This window comes from Dama dama, chromosome 5, assembly GCF_033118175.1.
Source record: "Dama dama isolate Ldn47 chromosome 5, ASM3311817v1, whole genome shotgun sequence".
NCBI lineage: Eukaryota > Metazoa > Chordata > Mammalia > Artiodactyla > Cervidae > Dama > Dama dama.
In genome coordinates, this window is record NC_083685.1 from 32297535 (window position 1) to 32317385 (window position 19851).

At 41.8% G+C, this 19851-nt stretch overlaps 1 protein-coding gene across 9 annotated transcripts in view; it reads left to right on the forward strand.

Moving 5' to 3' along the window:
* The window catches only part of RAPGEF2 (Rap guanine nucleotide exchange factor 2), a 258399-nt gene that overhangs the window by 67675 nt on the left and 170873 nt on the right, over nucleotides 1–19851 (forward strand). For all 9 annotated transcript variants that reach the window (XM_061142269.1, XM_061142270.1, XM_061142274.1 and 6 more), the window contains exons 2-3: nucleotides 11184–11254; nucleotides 18504–18560. In XM_061142269.1, the coding sequence (XP_060998252.1) occupies nucleotides 11184–11254; nucleotides 18504–18560 (128 nt within the window). The remainder of the gene's footprint in view (nucleotides 1–11183; nucleotides 11255–18503; nucleotides 18561–19851) is intronic.

Below are 19851 nucleotides of genomic sequence, written 5' to 3' on the forward strand. Positions count from 1 at the left end.
GGGTTTTTAACTGCTGGACCACTGAACTCTGTAAGTTAATGCCTTCGGCTCATGAAGCATCTCACGCAGCATCTTTGTTCTTTCACTGTGCCATATGCTGGTGAAAACTTTCCTATGGACCTATGTTTGGAGCGCCTTCACTGGACCTCTTTGAAATTTGTCCTTTACCTGGAAAAGCAAATTTCACAGCCTCCATTTCCTTCTTTCTACAGGGATGTTCTAGTTCTGGGATGAAGTAGTTGGTCAGCAAATCCCTCTCCCCTTTGTTGCTTTGATCTCTGTGCCAGGCGTTCTGGGTTATGAACGTAGGTTAGGGAATGTGGGGCGAGGGCCGCCTTTTGCCTTCCTTCTCATTCCCCTGCTGGCTGTAATGGCCCCTCTGTGGTAACTGAATTCACCACGGGCTCTTAGCCTCCTTCTGGTTTCTGGAGTGTCTTGGTAATGATGCCCAAAGGGCTGTGTGTGTGTGTGTGTGTGTGTGTGTGTGTCTAGAGCATTTTGATGATGATGCTTCAAGGGCTCTGTGTGTGTGTGTGTAAGAGAGAACGCGCATTGCTGTTGTGACAGCCAAAGGTCTCTTGATTTATGCTACTTAATTATGAATATGATGGAGCCCATCTATAGATCAGGTGGACACATCTGCAGATTTGAGCTGTCAGGTATGGGTGGTACACCCGGTACAATTGTGGGAGGTAGGACAGATGTAAGATAAAGATGTTAGACGTTAGTGTCCAAGGAGAGTTTGAAACATGATCGAGAGGCGGGATGCTTCAGAAATTACAACTGTGGTTCTTTCTAAACGAGCACTCCATTATCAATATTTTATATATATGTTTACTAGTCCTTATGTCTTCTCTGCAATCTAGTAATGCACTTCCTTTTTTGTAACTGCACCCCCCACCCCTAGTGTTTATCTGATGGGATCGTTAAACTTCCCCTCGCCCATATGGACAGATCTGAAAGAGATCAATTTTGCACAGTACCTAAAATGTCTTTAGCACTTAGTTCATTTCTGACGAACAGAGTTGGAAAGCTTTAACTGTGTCTGCAGAATATTTTTGTGTGCTTCTCCTGTCCTCTTGAGAAACAGAGAAGTTTGAGAATAAGTAATACTCTTGGTGGTTGACTCCTCGGTAAAACATTCAAGATGGGAAAAACAGATGTCCAATTATTTTTGTCTTTTGTCCTAGAAAAATGGCAGCAGTGAGGTTTTCTATATTTAAAACCTGCTTTCATTCGGAAGCACTTCCTTTCTGCTGAGAGCCTGTGTGTCCTCGGTGACCTGTTCCGCTTGGCTTTTGTTTTCTCAGGACTGTGTGAACACACTGCTGCGAGGATGCTGACATTGGCCTGGTCGTTGCAGTTAGGTTGTCTTTGGAACTGGAGGCGTCCTGCAGGTGGTTCTGCAGCTCTGGGCCCCTGTTGCCAGGTTTTCAGTGGGCCGTGGCCCCCGCCTCCCCCCACACCAGCTCGGTTTCTGCAAGGCTTAATCAGAGCCAGACCATCCCTGGGAAACAGTGCCACCCCGGGCCCAAGGTTTTAGCTGTGTCCTTAGAGGAGAACTGGGCACGGGGGCATGTATAGCTCCTTTTTTAAAAAAAGAAATGGAAGATGGTCTGGGCATCATTTTATCTGAGTTGGGGGCACTGTGTGCATGTTTGTGTACAGCTGATTTACCTTTTCAGTTGTACTTGATCAAAATTTTAAATATTAATTTAAAATGTGCTCATTCACTACCTGCTCACTTACTCACAGAGAACAAAAGCCAGGCTGGCATTCGGTTCATGACAAATCATTTTCTAGTGTGTTAATCTGTACATGGGCAGTTAACATTTGACGACGTATTTTGTAGTCTGAGAGATTAAAATAAGAGAGTTACTTCAAAAGATCTGTTTTGATGTTTGTTCTCGCTGCCTGAGAGATGTGATTTCCGGGGAGCTTTCGGCTCGGTCATGGGCATTGTTCTGAAGGGGAAATATCAACTCTGAACTCATACTGACTCTGTGATTTAGACACTTGATATTTTTCTTATTTGTCTCCAGGATGAGTTTTTAGTTAACAATTGTTGATATTTCTAATGAGAAATTTGGGGCTTTCCTGGTGGCTCGGATGGTAGAGAATCCACCTGCAATTCAGGAGACCTGGGTTTGATCCCTGGGTTTGGAAGATTCCCTGGAAAAGGGAATGGCAACCCACTCTGGTTTTCTTGCCTGGAGAATCCCATGGCCAGAGGAGCCTGGTGAGCTACAGTCTATGTAATCACAAAAAATCGGACACGACTGAGTGACAAACACACACAGTGAGAAATTTTAAACCTCAAAAACAATACTTGCTTCCATGGCTGTTTTCCCCTGGGACAGGGCAATGGACGCAGCGTGTGATGCGTGTCTAAGTCGCTAAACATAACACTGCTCATTTAGGAGCATAAAAACTACCTCGGGATGGCGGTTGTTGTTGAATCATTTAACTCTTACGTTTTCTTCAATAAGAGATAAACTTTGAGGATGATGTGGTACTTCCATTGCTCCTTATAATTTAGGAAGTACTTTTCTGTCTTCAGCCTATCTCCCCTGAAATGTGACATTTTCGGGCTCCCTGCCACCACCTGGAAGCAGAGGAAGCATGGGGCAAGGGTGTGCTCTGCTTAACTGAGGTCTGTTTTGTAATTTTCGTGGTTAATTCAAAAGGTAATTACCTTAGAATGACTTCTGTCTCAAGTTTAGGAACTATTCAAAAACTCTTTTTTTTTTTTTTAAGGCTCTAAAGAACCCTTGAGGTAGTTTTGGACAAACGCAATAACTTAAATCAGTATCTTTTACTTCTGGAAGTCCTTATCCACCTGTCTTTAAAACATGCAGTTGCTCAAGAGTTCAGAGCTGAAGAAATGCCTCCAAACCGAGTTGTAGATGACTGGAATATAATCACAGATTTTCCTGCGTTTTGACTTGTGAATTTGAATGAAATCACAGCTCTGGGGCACGGTCTTCCTTTTGGATATAAGTTATAGTAAACGCAGAAACAGCCTTCATAAGATTTAGGTTGAAATTGCTGTTTAAGAACAAAGTTAAGAGTTTTACTGAATCACTTTGCCATATAGCAGAAACTAACACAAGCTTATAAATCAGCTATACTCCAATAAAAATTAATTAAAGGAACTTTATTTTTAGAACGGTTTTAGGTTTACAGAAAAGTTGAGAAGCTGGTACAAAGAGTTCTCATATATCCTCCTCACAGTTTCTCCTATTGATATTTTACAAGTGTGGTACACTTGTCACAATTAATAAACTAATCATAACACAGTAAAAAAAAAAAGTTTTACTCAAAATCATGACAGTCCACCATGGATTTTTCCTTACCTTTCCCTGAAGTATGTGATGACAGCAGTTATCACAGGATGGAATATTTTTGTTTTAAAGGTTCTGGTGCTTTACCAAATTGTGAGGGGTGGGGGTGGAGGACAGGTTTAAAATATGACTTTTCCCTCCTGGGGATGATAGAAATGAAATGATTTTAGCAAGAGTGCTGGTGGGCCTGTCTCCCATCCCCCATGCCCTTTCATTAGGGACAGAGGAGAAAAGCTGGTCGTGGTCTCTGCACAACCCTAAGGGATGATGTAAAGATCTATCTCCTACTTAGGTGTGTAAGTCCTTGAGGGACTGCTAGCCCTCTCTGCCCCCTGGTGGCCACATGCAGAATTGCCTCAGCCTGTCTGGGTACCCGAGCTAACAGCTTTCCCCCTTGCCTTTGTCCTGGTTTCGCCCAGAGGTCGAGCTCACCTTACTTGCAGGATGTGGATACCATCGGCCCTGCAAGAGTGTGACCCTGTTCCTTCTTTGCAACACAGCCTGTTGCTAGATGCAGAGATTAGAACAACGTGTAAAACAGTGACTTTGAGGTGTTTCTTCTCTGACGGAGGAGATGAAATGTAAAGTGGCTGCACAGAGCTCACAGGGGGGCCTGGGCGGGTGGCTCAGAAAGCAGTCCCAGCCGCTGGTGGGTCGAGTTGTAGGACACTTTCTCAGGGGTGAGGGAGAACCAGTGTGGTCGAGGGACTCTGTGCTAGGCTGGGCCCCACACTGCCAGCCATCTGTATGGGAGGGACGCAAAGACTATTGGTGGCGGCTTTATTGGGAAGCCAGCCTGGGGGCTTTGGGAGCCGGTAGTGACAGGCTCGAAAAGTGCAGGCAGGTCTGTGCTCTGGGGCTGGTTGGCTCCCTTTATACCATCTGTGGTATAAAGGCTGGATTGATACAGATGGTCATCCAGGGGCCCTGTGCATGTTTTATAAATAATTCATTTGACTTATTTTTTGGCCAGATAAATATATGAAAAGGATGCATTGATATATACAAATTCTAATGCATCTAAATTTCGGCAGTATTTAAAAGTTTGTAATTCTTGATGTTACTGTGTGCCTGCCTTTCTGCAAATCTCACAGGTCATGATATCAGCCGCCCTGCTTCTCAAAGGTCTGTATATGCCGTGTGTCATTATGAAACTATGTATCTTTTAGTTACATGACCCAGTCAAGAAGAAGAGTCATGTATGCATATGTGCCGTCACTTCAGCCCTGTCCGGCTCTTTGCAACCCCATGGACTGTAGCTCGCTAGGCTTTTCTGTCCATGGGATTCTCTAGGCAGGCATACTGGAGTGGGTTGCCATGTCTTCCTCCAGACGATCTTTATGCTGGTATGCAAATAGTGTCTCAGTAACACATCCAGGGTTGCTGGCCTTTGCAGCAGTGGGGAGGAGGACACCAGAGCTCATGTTCTTTCCATTAACCTTCCAAGGGTGGTTTTTAAATGTTTTAGTTAGAGAACCTTGGCCTCTCCTAGGTAAAACTTTTTAAGCTTACTCTGGTGTGGGTAGACACAGCAAAGCCAGCAGATGTCCCCCCAGCTTTGGTCCTCGATCTCCTGGCTGTGGCCGGGAGTTTGAGCCTTGGATAGTTTGGCTTTTAACCTCCTTGTCATTATTGTGCAGGACAGAACTGTAATTCCTTGCTAGTGGTCTTTGGCTGGAAGGATGCGGCACCTTGTTGTCTAGGCAACAGAGAGCGGTGGGTCATTGCAGTCTCCGGTCCTGAGAGGCTGGCGGGGCGGTTCACCATGTGGGCCTTGAGCTCTAGCATGGTCTCAGCCTTAGTTTCTGTGATGATTGAGATACAGTCTTTTAAAGGGATCAACCTTACCTCTTGAATTGATCTTATAACTAACTGCAAGGTTGTACCTTACTTGTGATTCTGGTTCAAATATGTAGCTTCATATATGAAATAAGAATTCACTTTAAAGGAGAAGGATATATTGTTTCTCATAGTAGAGTATAGCAAACCTCCCCCCCCCCCCACCCCCACCACTCCATTTGCAAAGCATCTTTGGAGGAGAGGGACCGGAAAGGTGAGGGACGGTCTCCTCTTTCAGCTCGTCAAAGGTCATGTTAAAATACACCCTCAGTGCTTAGCCAGTCCTCATCCCGGTAAACAAGGGGAGTTAAAACCTAGTTCCTGGTGAATCTTGAGTTTGCTCTGAGGCTGATTCCCTCCTGAGCGAGCCTCTTAGAAGGTACCAGAGAAGGCGCCCACAGTGTGGAAATCTTTCCTGACTTCTTCCTGTTGGCCCTGGGTTCTGTTTACAGACTCTGAGCAAGAGGATTCCTTAGGTTGTGAGCAGTCATTCTCCTCTGTGACCTACAGCAGGGGTCCCCAACCCCTGGGTCAGATTTTAGGAACCAGGCTGCACCGCAGGAGGTGAATTGTGGGCAAAGTGAGTGAGGCTTCATCTGCTGCTGCCCATCACTCTCATTACTGCCCGAACCATACCCCCGGAACCATCCCTCGCCCCCACCCCAGTCTGTGGAAAAATTGTCTTCCACGAAACTGGTCCCTCCTGACCAAAAGGTTGAGTACCTCTGACTTAGAGAATACTTTTGGGTTTGATACCTGGTTTATATTTGGGGCCAAAAAAAGTCTTTTTCATGGAATACCGCATTCCTATCAGTACATCCGTGTTCTTGTCTACAGGGCTATAGCAGTTTTATGACTTTTCTCTGCTTTCAAATAACATCTATTTTTGAAAAAAGGATGTCCTTCCTTGAAAAGATCTATTGTTTTGAAAAATGCTGCTTCCTAGTTAAAGCAAGATTTTCCTGTTTGTATCTAAGACTAAAGAATTTGGGGGGGGAATCAGTTATATTTTTGAGGGTCTTTTAAAAATAGCAGTGGTTATGTGGATATTATTTGTCATGGGAGGTGCAGCGGGAGGTTAGAAGGTTGTTTGCAAATCTTAGTTTCTTGACAAATGACAGTTGGAGCATTTAAGGTGATGTAATTCTCCAGCATTTTTTCCCTATAGTCAAGTTTGTTGAAAACTTCACTCTGAATGTTTCTTTGTGTAGAAAGGGGGAAAAAAAGCATCGAAGAATGTAAGTCCTGGAAGGGCATATGTTTCCTTGTTCCTCTTTCGAGGGAGTTTGCTCTGGGAGGCCATCCATGTGTCAGGTCTCTGATTGGTTTGAGCAGCAAGTCTCTTCAGCACCTGCCCTTATGCCTGTTTGTTTCCTTGCTGGGTGAAGGCAGTTCCGTGTACCAGTTCATAGGTTATTTTGGAAAAGGCCAACCCTGAAGGGGCGATGAGTGTTGAAACCTCTGCATGGAAAGTGGAGGAAGTGTGGGGGCAGGTGCTGAGGGGTGGGGTGGCTCCTGGCAGAGCCTGGATCCCCGGGTCTTGTCCCTCATGCACCAGTGTATTTCATTTCTGAAACCTCCGGCCACCTGGAGGTTTATTTGGACTGTGGAAATGTAGACGCTGACTGATAGTTCCCCTGGGAAGATGCAAGACCCCTCTGATCACTCACATTTGCTTCAGGTCACATGATGACTCTTTAGCTTTTAGACCAGAGTGGGGCACCTAGACTGAGGGTGGGGGTGATCCAGGCCACTGGACACCTGGGGAAAGGGTAGAAGACATTGATAAGAAAGAAAAGACCGCATCTGCCTATTTCAAAATACCACCCAGCCCACCTTGCCCCTAGGAGAGGAGAGGAAAACCTGTCTTCCTTTTTGCCTCTCCGTGTCTTTAAGTCCCCTGCAGTCCCTCTGCTCTAGTACACCCAGTCTTTGGCTCTCGGGCTCTGTGTTGCTGGAAGCCTGGCTACCAGCAGCTTTCCCCTTCCTTAGTCTGAATCTCTGTGGCTCGTTGTCTTTCATCCCTGGGAGTCTGAGACCAGAGATTTCCTGATGCCTTTTCCTAAGCTTTCTGACTCACCCAAACCTGTGCTGGTTACAGCGAAACATTACATCATCTTACTTGTTGCCTGCAGACATCAGTGAGTTACATTGACCCTGTTAGTTACAGAGAAGAGACCTCAGGTTGAGGTGTGGACTCTGTGTAAAGTCATCTAATTCCAGCTAGATGAAACTGCCTTCCTGTGACAACTTCACGTGGAAATGCGGTGTCTGTTCTGGAGCTTCCAAGCTGCTTGTGGTACAGACCACGTGACACGTTTCCTTTAGACTTGCTCTAAGAGTAATAGAGGAAACTCTGGGTGTCATCTGACCCTCTGCGACTCCGTGATCTGTAGCCCACCAGACTCTGTCCATGGAATTCTTCAGGCAAGAATACTGGAGCCGGTAGCCGTTCCTTTCTCCAGGGGATCTTCCTGACCCAGAGACCTGCACTTTTGAAAATTCCTATTTCTTTCTAAATTCCTATTTCCTTTGCTAAATACACTTTTTCAGTGTAAATGTATGTGCCTGATTAGGGTTAATGACGTAAATAGTCTTGCCTGTTAGAAGTACTGTGGGCCTTGGGCAGCTTATAACAGGTTGATCAATATTTCAGTGAAAAAAAGGTCAGACTTTCGTGTTAGATTATAAACTCTTCAGAAATGGGAGGGTAGTTTCTCTGTTACTGTTTAAGGACTGCAGCAGCGCACACATTTATAATACATAAAATAGAATGTGAATCTTAGCATTATTCAGAAGGACTTTCTATTATGAGGATTAAAGAAAACCCATTATTTGAGACATTTTTATTGGCTTTTCCTACCTGCACATAGACTATTATGATTGGGGTGGATTGCTTCTAAAGAAGGGGTTTAGGAATGCACACTGTTAACTGGATACTGGGAATGGTTTTGTTTTAGCTTTCTTATTTGTATTGAATTTTTAGATCTATATGTAGATTTCAGTCCATAAATAGCTTTTACAAGATTTGTGGGAAATAACAAAGCTACAGATGAATAAAATGAAAGTCCATCACTTTATCTGAAACTTTACCATCAGAAGGTGCTACTTTAAATTTCTGTATTGATAAGTTTTAAATTGGGGCAATTGAGAATCATAAATGAGGTCTTCCCTCCACCACCCCCCCCCCCAACATATCATAATATTGTTCTAAAATCTTGGAATCCTCTTAGAAAAGTTTTCATTTCCTTGCCTAATTTATTCTGTGAATCATTGTCTATTATCTGTGTGCTTAATGTATGAAATCTAATTGCAGGTGCAGTTTGAATTGTTCTCAAAGGTACCCTTAATGTTACAAAATTTTTTTCTTACCCAAGATAGAGGATTAAATTTAACTGAAGTAGTACAAGATTTGTCCAATGAAAAATACAGAACCTTGTTGAAAGAAATTAAGGAAGACCTAAGTAAAGGGAAAAACATCCCATGTCATGGATTAGGAGACTTAATTTTGTTACAGGAGCAACACTACCTGAATTGATCTTTAGTTTCATTGCAATCTTTTTAAAGCTGGCTTTTCTGTAGAGATTTACAAGCTGATTCTAAAATTCACATGTACCCAAGAAAGTAGAATAAGATTGAAACATTCACAATTTCTGATTTCACACTTGCTCCAAAGCTGCATAAATGAGACCTTATGTGGTTCTGGCATGAGGACGGACTTGTAGACCAATGGAATAGCTCTCAGAGTACAGAAATAAATACTGACGTTTGTGATCCATTGATCTTCAGCAGGGGTAACGATACAGTTCACTGGGGAAACAATAGTGTGTTTCAACAAAGGATGATAAGATAACTGGATATCTACATGTAAAAGAATGAAGTTGAATGCTTACCTTACTGTATATGTAATAAAAACGGAGTATAGACTTAAACATAAGAGCTACGACTGTAGAAGAAGAAACTCTATGTAGAAGCAAATATATTAATAAATCTTTGTGACCTTGGATCAGATAACCGTTTCTTAAATCTGACTATACAAGCATACATAACAGAAGAGTAGACAAGTTGAACTTCATCAGAATTAAAAACCCTGTGCTTCAGAGGGTGCTATCCCAGAAAGTGAAATGACAGCCCACTGAAAGGGAGACAGTGTTACCCAATAACGTGTCTGGAGAGGGCCTTCTGTCCAGAATACATAAACAATCCTTAACATGCGATGATGAAGACAAATAGCCTAATTAAAAAGTGAACAAAGAATTGAATATTTACCCAAAGACGTGTAAATGGCCAGTAAGCACATGAAAAATTGTCATTAGGGAAATACAAATCAACAGTTTCAAACACACCTAGGAAGGCTAAAATAGAAAAGACAGACATCAGTGTTGACAAGGACGTATGTGGAGAAATTAGAGTCCTCAGACCCTGCTGATAGGATTATAAGTGACATAGCCACTTAGGTAAACAAGCTAAAGACAAGAGTTATCTTATGAATGAGCAGTTCTCCTCCAGGTATATACATTCCCATGAGAACTAAAGACAGGTGTGCAAGCAGAAATGTATGCATGAGAGTTGATAACAGCATTATTCATGCCAGTCGTAAAGCAGGAAAAGCCCAAATGTCCATCAGCTGATGAATGGATAAACAAAACGTGGCATCTGTCTACCGTGGAATATTATTTTGCGATACAAAGGAAAGTATCATCATCTGCTGCAGGGGAGATGAACCCTGAAGGTATTAGGCAAAGAGAAAGAAGCCAGTCACAATAGAGCGTGTATTCCATTGTGAGATTCCATTTACATGAAATGTCCAAAATAGGCAGTTCCATAGGCAAAAAGCAGGTTAATGCTTGCCAGGAGCTAGGGAAGGGAGGATGGGGAGAGAGTACTAATGGTTATGGGGTTGTTTTTTGGGTGGTAAAATGCCAGGAATTATGATGGTGTTTGACAAAGACAAACTGTGAATTATTCACAAGTGATAAATCTTGAGTTCTGACATATCTGAGAACCCCTGGACCTGCTTACAGCGACTCTGTAGAAGGAGGTATCGCCTCAGTGTGGGGTGGGGGTGGAGGTTTTTGCACCCCCTACCTGGTCCTTCGGTCTCCCACCAGAAGAAATGTGTGAATATCTCAATAGGGCTTTTGTTTTAAAAAGGAAGAGGATAATTTTAGATATTTAAAAATATGTTTGTTTTAGATTTTGGCCAAGATTTGGAGGAGGAGTAAATATCTATTCATATTCTTGAGATCAGAAGCTGCTATTCATTGGAGTCTTAAAATACTAACTCATGTACGCCTAAGACTTACATAATATTATACATCAACTACCGCAATTAAAAAAAAATGCTGGTTCCTTGCTTGTAAAGGAACCTTGCTTGTAAATCAGTAAAGGTTCCTTGCTTGTAAATCAATATAAACAGGATTTTGAATCTTTACTTGTTCTAACTTTCAATGATTACTAGGACTCTTTTTTCTACGTATTGTAACATGATCTGGAAAAACAAGGCATGTGTCTCTTTTAAAAAGAGAATATTTAAATTTAAATATTTCTGCATGTAAGTAATGTCACTTAGTAAGAATTGAAAAGAAAAATTGGATTCATGCTCATCTTTAAGTGTAGGCATGAAGTAACATGCATTAATTAAGAAAATAATGACTGAATTGGCAAATATTTATACTTTACAATTAAAACCTTACTTTTGATATTTTACTGATAAAGCCAGAAAATAATTGGTAACAACTTATGAGGAATTTATTTTCATAACTTTGAGCCAGTGTCGTTTATATTTTTATGGCCATTGTATGTGTCCCAAAGGCAGTTATGATGGATGACATTGTGTAGGCCCAGGATTTCTCTTGATATAAATGTGATTTTTGATGTCTAAAAAACTTGTATTTGGAAAAAAGCTATCTTTAATTTGGCCTGTAAATATAATGACTTATCTTAGAAGCCTCTTTTTCTGACAAGTCTAATAATTCCTGTCCTTTTTTTTTCAAACAGGATCTGGAAATAGTGTATTCCTACTTACACGGGATGGAAGCCTTGTCCAACCTGAGAGAGCATCAGCTTAGGTGAGTCAATTTAAGATGAATGACAGTGGGATGCTAGAGTTTGGTGTGATCATTTATTATCCTGTAGAAGCAGGATTAAAGATAACTTACTTCTGAACACTCTGCCTCATCTGGCCTCCGTGCTTGGCCTTGTAAGTTTTACATCCATGTGGTAGTTTTTGTGACTTCTGCCAGAGTGATCACCTCTCTCCTTCCTGTCCATCTTCTCACCTAAAGTAATACACACCACTTGGTGAACCCACCAAAGGAGCATTGTTTGCCATCCTGGTGAATAAAAATCAATTTCTTAGCACTCATACATATGAAACCAGAATGTTTTTAACTGTTCAGAGAATATACATATGAAACCAGAATGTTTTTAACTGTTCAGAGAATGACTCGGTTCACTGTTTTAGGTCTTTGTATGGAATATATTTATTGCATTAAGTTGTCTGCCCTTTTCTGGGAAAATCACTTTATACCATAGTTGGTTTTATGCGAGTCAACTCGTAAAAATCTTATCGCTTCTTTTCTACAGCAACACAGCAGCCTTATTTATGGTTTTCTGGGCTTATACTAAAAGATCAAAACATCTTGTATAATCTAGTGATTAACTGGAACAGAAAAGAAAGGACCTTGGGAAGATGGATTGCATATAAACACCAACTAGAAAGTTATGGGAAAATTCTGTTTCCTCCATCTCCAGATACTTTTGATACCAGCAGTTTTTAATTATGAAAGGAATACTTTTTCTATGTATTTCCCTTTTACTCTTTAAACACTAATTAATTTTTGAGCATGTCAATTTCATATTTAGTTGTTAATTGAAAAACATATCAAGAGGATTGAATACTTCTAAAATTAAATTTTTAATGAAAATCATTTAAAATAGATTGTAGGTTAAGTGTTTAAAAATTCAGTCAAGTTTTATTAGAAAGGGCCAAACCATTGGGAATTTAGAAGATGGCTCAAATTAAAGCGAGGATAATTTCTAAAGTGTGAAATTTTAATTTTATGAGTTTTGATGGCAGCTATCCTAGGAAAAGCCTGTAGTGCCAGTTATCTGTTTTACTGAGTGCAGTTAACCTGAAAATGCAAATTGATTAATATACAAATGCAAATGTCACTTTGCCATATGCATATAAAAATTCACATGGGTAATATTTTGATAATTAGATTATATTGATTATATAATGTGTGTCTGTAGTATATGTGGTCATAAAATTATTTAAGGTAATAGTAATTCTATGCAATAAAAAGAGGAAAATTTTAATAGATCTTATGAAGATTTTCAATATTAAAAAAGTAGAGGTAATATAATAAAGCCCCATACACCCCTTAACCTGCCTCAGAACCATCAATTTCCTGCTGTTTCAAAAGTAAATTTTGGCTGGAAATAACTGATTACTTCAACAGTATAGTTTAGTGTATTTGTACCTTAAAAAGTCCATTTTGGAGATCATTCAACTTTGTTGGCATGAACTTAAAAGGAGACACCTTTAGGATGTGTATCTTGTTCTGCTTATGTTGAAAAGTCATTTGTTTCTCATATTTATGGAAAACATTAGCTGAAACTAAGTCCTTTTTTAGAACAAGATTGGAACACCAAAATGAATAATAGCGAGGAAAGAGGTACAGATAAACTCAATGACTTGGATAAACTGCTTTGTAGTAACCACCGTTTCTGGGAAAAGTACATCTTATTTAGATGTTACTTCCTTTGAATTTTATAAATAAAAGTTTTCCCTGTGGGATTGATAGAGAGCAGTTAAGACGTGCATGTAACGCAGTTTTCCAAATTTAGGGAAAAAAAAAAAAAGCAGCTCGTAAGATTTTCCAAGTCTGTTTCCTCAGTACTGGGCAGCAGGACACTGGTATCTGGGGGTGCAGGCGGGGAGGCGTTCCTCCTCGGGAGCCCCGCTTGGTGCGCGGTGGGGCATCCAGGGCATGGATCCCGAGCGCTTGGTCAGGTGCAGTCAGTTGGCTGTGTTGCTGTCAGGTCGCTCACTCTACACAATCTGAGGTTTCCGAGCTTCACTGAAAACCTGGGTGTCTTTCCCACACAGCGTCATTTTTCTAATGTTCACTCCCTTAATCCATGTGGATTAGAAGCGGCATATTTGCCAAAGGGGAGGAGGAAACTCCAGCTGGGAGTTGAGGCCAAAACAAAATATCTTTAAAAAGCAGAGTAACTTCGGCCATTCAGTGTTGGAAACAAGAGCCTGCTGGGGGGGGGAAGAATATATACATATATATATATATATATATATACACACATACACAAAACTGTATATATATATACACAAAACTGTATATATATACACACACACACACATACAAAACTGTATATATATAGTTGTATATAGTATATGTGTGTGTGTCCATGTATACATTCTTCAGCATTATGGATGAGCATAATTATTATTACACAGGCAATTACACAGACATTAAGGGACAACTAAAATGTGGCTAGTATATTCTTTAGGAATTCAGGGAAGATCAAACATTCCATTAACAGCATTTAAAAAAAATATTTTTGTACTTTTCCCATGATTTATAGCATTGTCATATAGATGATTTTGTCCTGATCTTCTGTTGGTGTTGGTTAGGCTGATTTATGCAGTCAGCAATTGTCGCCTGCATGCCTGCTATGTGCTGGAAATCAGGTCGGCTGTGGGGATGCCGCAGTGAAGTCGACCGGACCCCTGCCGCCACGGAGCTTCTGTTCCTAGTGGGGCAGACAGGACTTAGTTGTGTGGACTGTTGTTGTTTCATTCAGATGTTAGCATGTTGGGCTGCTCTGACTTTGTGGTCGAAAAGAGGGAGCAGTTGTGTTGGCTCAGCTGCTTAGGGATCCCCACGGTGCTGAGGGGCCCTGATGCTCTGGGTAGGAGCAGGCAGGAGCCATGGGAAGGTGAGTGTAGGTTGGGATGCTCGGAGTGGTCAGCAGCACAGGGCTGTGTATTCAAGGACAGGGGCTTAGATTTTCTCCTGAAGACAGCAGAGATTAAGAGCAGGTGTGAGGTGCTGTGGCCGTGTGTCGGGAGAACACCTAAAGGCAACAGGTGTGCAGAAGAGAAGCGGAGACTACCTCTGTCGTCCTCGTAGGAGATCATAGAGGGATGATGGCTTAGATGGGTTTCCCAGGTGGGTCAGCAGTGAAGAATCTGCCTCCCAGTGCTGGAGCTGCAGGAAACTTGGGTCCTGTCCCTGGGTTGGGAAGATCCCTTGGAGGAGTAAATGGCAACCGACTCCAGTATTCTTGCCTTGATAATCCCATAGACATAGGAGCCTCGCAGGCTACAGTCCATGGGGCCACAGAGTCAGACAAGACTGAGCGACTGAGCATGTGAGCATGATGACTGATGCCAGGTTTTCACAGGTGGGTAGTGAACGTGGTCAGCTTGGGAGGATGTCTTTTGGAAACAGGAGCTGGTGCAAAGACAGGATGTGAAGAAAAGAGAGGAGTCAAGGATGTTGACTCCAGAGTTTTTGGCCTAAACAGTTGGGTTCTGACTGGGGGAAAGCAGATTTGTGGGGTAGAAATTTAAAATCTTTTTGGATGTTTTGAAGATGAAATGGCTATTATATGAAGTAGGCATTTAGAAGAGTGGGTATCACAGTGAGGGGTTAGGTGTGGGGCATGGCTTTGGAAGCCATCAGTTTATGGATGAAGTTAAAAATCACAGACTGGATGAGATCACATGGTGCAGAGGAGAAGAGGACTGACAGCCCCTGGAGGTGGTCCATTTAGAAGTCAAGTAGGGACTTCCGTGGTGGTCAAGTGGTTAGGACTCTGCACTGTTACTGCGGGGAGTCTGGGTTCAATCCCTGGTCAGGAAACTTAGATCCCACAAACCCCATGACGTGGCCAAAAAAAGTAAGTGAGGTCGAGGAATGGGCAGGGGCAGGGACTCCAAAGAAGACAGAAAAATGGTTAGTAAGGAACAGAGGACGACCGAGTGGGACAGACTGGAGATGTCTTCAGGAAAATTAGAGATACCAGGAGACCATTTCATGTAAAGGTGGGCACAATAAAGAACAGAAATGGTATGGGCCTAAAAGAAGCAGAAGACATTAAGAAGAGGTGGCAAGAATACACAGAAACACTATACAAAAAAGATCTTCACGACCCAGATAATCATGATGGTGTGATCGCTCACCTAGAGCCAGACATCCTGGAATGTGAAGTCAAGTGGGCCTTAGGAAGCATCGCTGTGAACAAAGCTAGTGGAGGTGATGGAATTCCAGTTGGGCTGTCTCAAATCCTAAAAGATGATGCTGTGAAAGTGCTGCACTCATATGCCAGTAAATTTGGAAAACTCAGCAGTGGCCACAGGACTGGAAATAGTCAGTTTTCATTCCAATCCCAAAGAAAGTCAATGCCAAAGAACATTCAAACTACCACACAGTTGCATTAATCTCACTTACTAGTAATGCTCAAAATTCCCCAAGCGAGGCTTCAACAGTCCGTGAACCATGAAATTCCATATGTTCAAGCTGGATTTAGAAAAGGCAGAGGAACCAGAGATCAAATTGCCAACATCCATTGGATCATCGACAAAGCAAGAAAGTTTCAGAAAAACATCTACTTCTGCTTTATTGACTATGCCAAAGCCTTTAACTGTGTGGATCACAACAAACTGGAAAATTCTTAAAGGTAGAAATACCAGGCCACCTGACCTGCCTCTTGAGAAACCTTTTTTTGCAGGTCAGGAGGCAACAGTTAGAACTGGACATGGAACAACAGACTGGTCCCAGATCGGGAAAGGAGTATGTCAAGGCTGTATATTGTCACCCTGCTTATTTAACTTATTTGCAGAGTACATCATGAGAAATGTTGGGCTGGATGAAGCACAAGCTGGAATCAAAATTGCTAGGAGAAATATCAATAACCTCAGATATGCAGATGACACCACCCTTATGGCAGAAAGCGAAGAAGAACTAAGAGTCTCTTGATGAAAGTGAAAGAGGAGAGTGAAAAAGTTGGCTTAAAGCTCAACATTCAGAAAACTAAGATCATGGCATCCGGCCCCATCACTTGATGGCAAGTAGATAGGGAAACAGTGGAAACAGTGACAGACTTTATTTTTTTGGACTCCAAAATCACTGTGGATGGTAACTGCAGCCATGAAATTAAAAGACACTTACTCCTTGGAAGAAAAATTATCACTAACCTCGACAGCATGTTAAAAAGCAGAGACATTACTTTGCCAATAGAGGTCCATCTAGTCAAAGCTATGGTTTTTCCAGTGGTCATGTATGGATGTGAGATTTGGACTATATAAAGAAAGCTGAGCACCGAAGGATTGATGCTTTTGAACTGTGGTGTTGGAGAAGACTCTTGAGAGTCCCTTGGACTGCAAGGAGATCCAACAAGTGCATCCTAAAGGAAATCAGTCTTGAATATTCACTGGAAGGACTGATGCTGAAGCTGAAGCTCCAGTACTTTGGCCACCTGATGTGAAGAGCTGACTCATTTCATAAGGCCCGGATGCTGGGAAGGATTGAGGGCGGGAGGAGAAGGGGATGACAGAGGATGAGATTGTTGGATGGCATCACTGACTCAGTGGACATGAGTTTGAGTAAACTCTGGGAGTTGGTGATGGACTGGGAGGCCTGGCGTGCTGCAGTCCATGGGGTCGCCAAGAGTCGGACACGACTGAGCGACTGAACTGAATTGAGTAAGAGGAAAACCAGGAGACATAGACAAGATAATGCTGTAAGGAAAAGGGAGTCATCACATGCTACTGAGAAGTGGAATTGATACAAAGTCAGAAAAGACTTAGGCAACAGAGAGGATGCTGTAATTCCTAGAGGTGTTTTTTTTTTGTTGTTGTTGTTGTTGAGTTTCAGGAACCTGGTGATGGAGGAGTGGGAGGAGGATGAGAGAATGGAGACAGTTTATTTATGTAGACGACTCTAAAAGAGAATTTCCATCATGGGAAAAGCAGAGTGTGGGTAGCAGCTGGAGGGGCTGTGGGGTCAAGAGTGTCCCCTCCCTCTGTATGGGCGATGGACATAAGGCGTATTTATGTATCAAAGGAAGCCATTCAGGAGAGAGGGAGAAACGGGTGATGGTGAGGGAGGAGATGAGCGTGCAGGAGCCCAGGAGCCACTGTAGGAGGACTGAGATCTTGGAGAGGATGCAACTGGAAACAGGGCAGGCCTGTTATATAATTTAAGACCTGGTATTTTTAGACCCATTACTTAAGTCTCTCATCCCTTCCTGGGAAGACTTCGTGTGATTCAGTCACTTAAAACTGTGTCTAATGTGTGTTCAAGGATCCATGCTGCCTCCTGGAGTTCAGTGAATGTTTCGGGATAGGGGTTGAGAGGCTGAGGGACTCTGAAGTAGGGTGGTGGTTGCAGGAAGAACAAAGCAAAAGAGAACTCAGGAGAGTTGTTTTCAAGTGAAAGAAAATATCAAGAGTGGCATTGTTTGGAGTTTGCAGACAGGGAAGGTATCTATGTGTGTTGATCCCAGTGTTTCACAGATTGGAGGTTGGTAGCCCCACTGACCAAACTGCAGATGCGGTTGAAATAATCACTTTTGTAGTCAGTCCTTTTTATTCCTTCTTAGTCTCTCCTTAGGAAGAAATAGTCATTTTCTCTTTTGCATATCTGTACTTTTGGGACATTTTACTTGGGCTTAATATAATAAGATGCTTTTTGAAGATGCTGTTCTTGAGGTAATTTTGAATATTTAAACATTCATGTTTTCCATAATTTTCATAATTTCCCCCCCCAGAGATGAATCAGCTGAAATAACAAATCTTTAAGTTATAAAGCATCTGTTTAGTCATTTTAGTCATAAAAATAATGACTTTAATGAAACCCTACTTTTGTCTGAAATTCCATACCGTTAAGTAACATCAGTGTTAAACTGTGGATGACGTTATCACTTTTTAAATTAATAGGTTTTCCTTTTTGGTTTTCAGCTTCCTTTTCATTTTCTATTTACCTTGGAGAACATTAGTTTGTCCACATGTCCTTTACAAAAAATACATACAATTTTGTTCTCTATGAAATAAACCTGGTGAAGCTGACATCTAACAAAATGTTTCTTTTCAAGCATTTCTTTACCAGATTTCATTTTATTTTGTTAACCTAAGTACCATAAATGTTTACCTTGAGGCCAATAAATGGTCGTGACAATTCATAGAAATAATCTTAATTTTCTACATGATGTCTCATTTACAATTTAAAACTATTAGTCTGTTTTTCAGTGACAAATGGTGAACTCAAGTCTTTATTTTTTGTTTTACAGGTTGATGTGTGAAACTGTGAGATACGAAAGACATGAAGCCAATGAAGTTTTGTACTAGTAGGTGCTTCCTTTTTCTTTGCACCGTGCGTAACATGGCAGCTAAATGATGCACTGAGAGTGTCAGAGAATTACTAGGGACACCTTGTCAAGTCAGCGTTACTTAATTTTGCATTAAATTTTATTGCATGCTGTAGCAATGGGAAGCATTTCAGCTGTTTCCGGTCATAAAGTAAAACTTTGCAGCCCTTTGCTGATAAGTCCGCATGTGCATTTATGTGTCTCTCATGTAGTTCAGAGATGGTATTTGACATTATGGAGTATTTTGACTTTTGTTGTTATGAAGTGAGAAATAGTCTGGACTGGAGTCTTTCCAAAGGAACAAAATGCATGTATTCCCACCATCACACCACATGAAATGTAATGATAGCATAAATGCCATATTTTGACTTGTTTTTTTTTTTTTTTGACTGCACCCTGTGGCATCTGGGATCTTAGTTTCCCAACCAGCTATTGAACCTGGGCCCTAGTGGTGAAACCGCAGAGTCCTAACCACTGGACCCCCAAAAGGAAAATAAGCTGCCTGTGCCCCCCCAGGCTTAGTTTCCTCCTTAAATCATATTGGTATTCTTTTTTAGGTGTGTCACACACTCCTTGAAACAGTGGCAACTAGTTTCTTCAGAATGTGATAAGCACGCGGTAGATAAATATTGGTGTATTAAGGATGTGGAAGTTCTGATCTAATAGACATAATTCTGCTCATAATGTTTGCCATGAGTGATGGTTGTTCTATTGACTTTTCTTCCTGTTTTTCAAGGCACTTACTAAATAATTACTACTTTTCATGCATATTGTAAGGAGTCTTTATGGAAATAAGTAAGATACAGCATCTGCCCTTAAGGAGATTTTATAATCTTTTGGTAGAAGTACAAACAGAAAAAAATGGAAAACAGCAGCAACAAAAACTAACCAACCAGAATGACGGAGACTATGGGTTTGCACAGCAGGGGCGCAGGGGAGGGTCTGGGGGAAGTGGCCCTTTGTACTACGTCTCCTGGTGTGTCTGGGGCCTCGAGAGACTTTCCTGGCAGGAGACAACATGTACACAGGGGCACAGAGAGGGGAGGGGCCTGGCCGCACATTCTGAACAGTGTGGCAAGTTTAGTGCGAGTGGCCTGGCGTGTTGTGGGGTCAAGAGAAGAGGTAGGTCCCAGTCACGTTTGCTTGTGAACGTGTTGTTTAAAAAGTCATTCTTGCTTCTTTAGGCAACTGGAAATGAGTGCTTTTCCTTTTCAATTACATTTTATTATGGAAAATCACAAATGTGCACAGTATTAGTGACATGGTAATA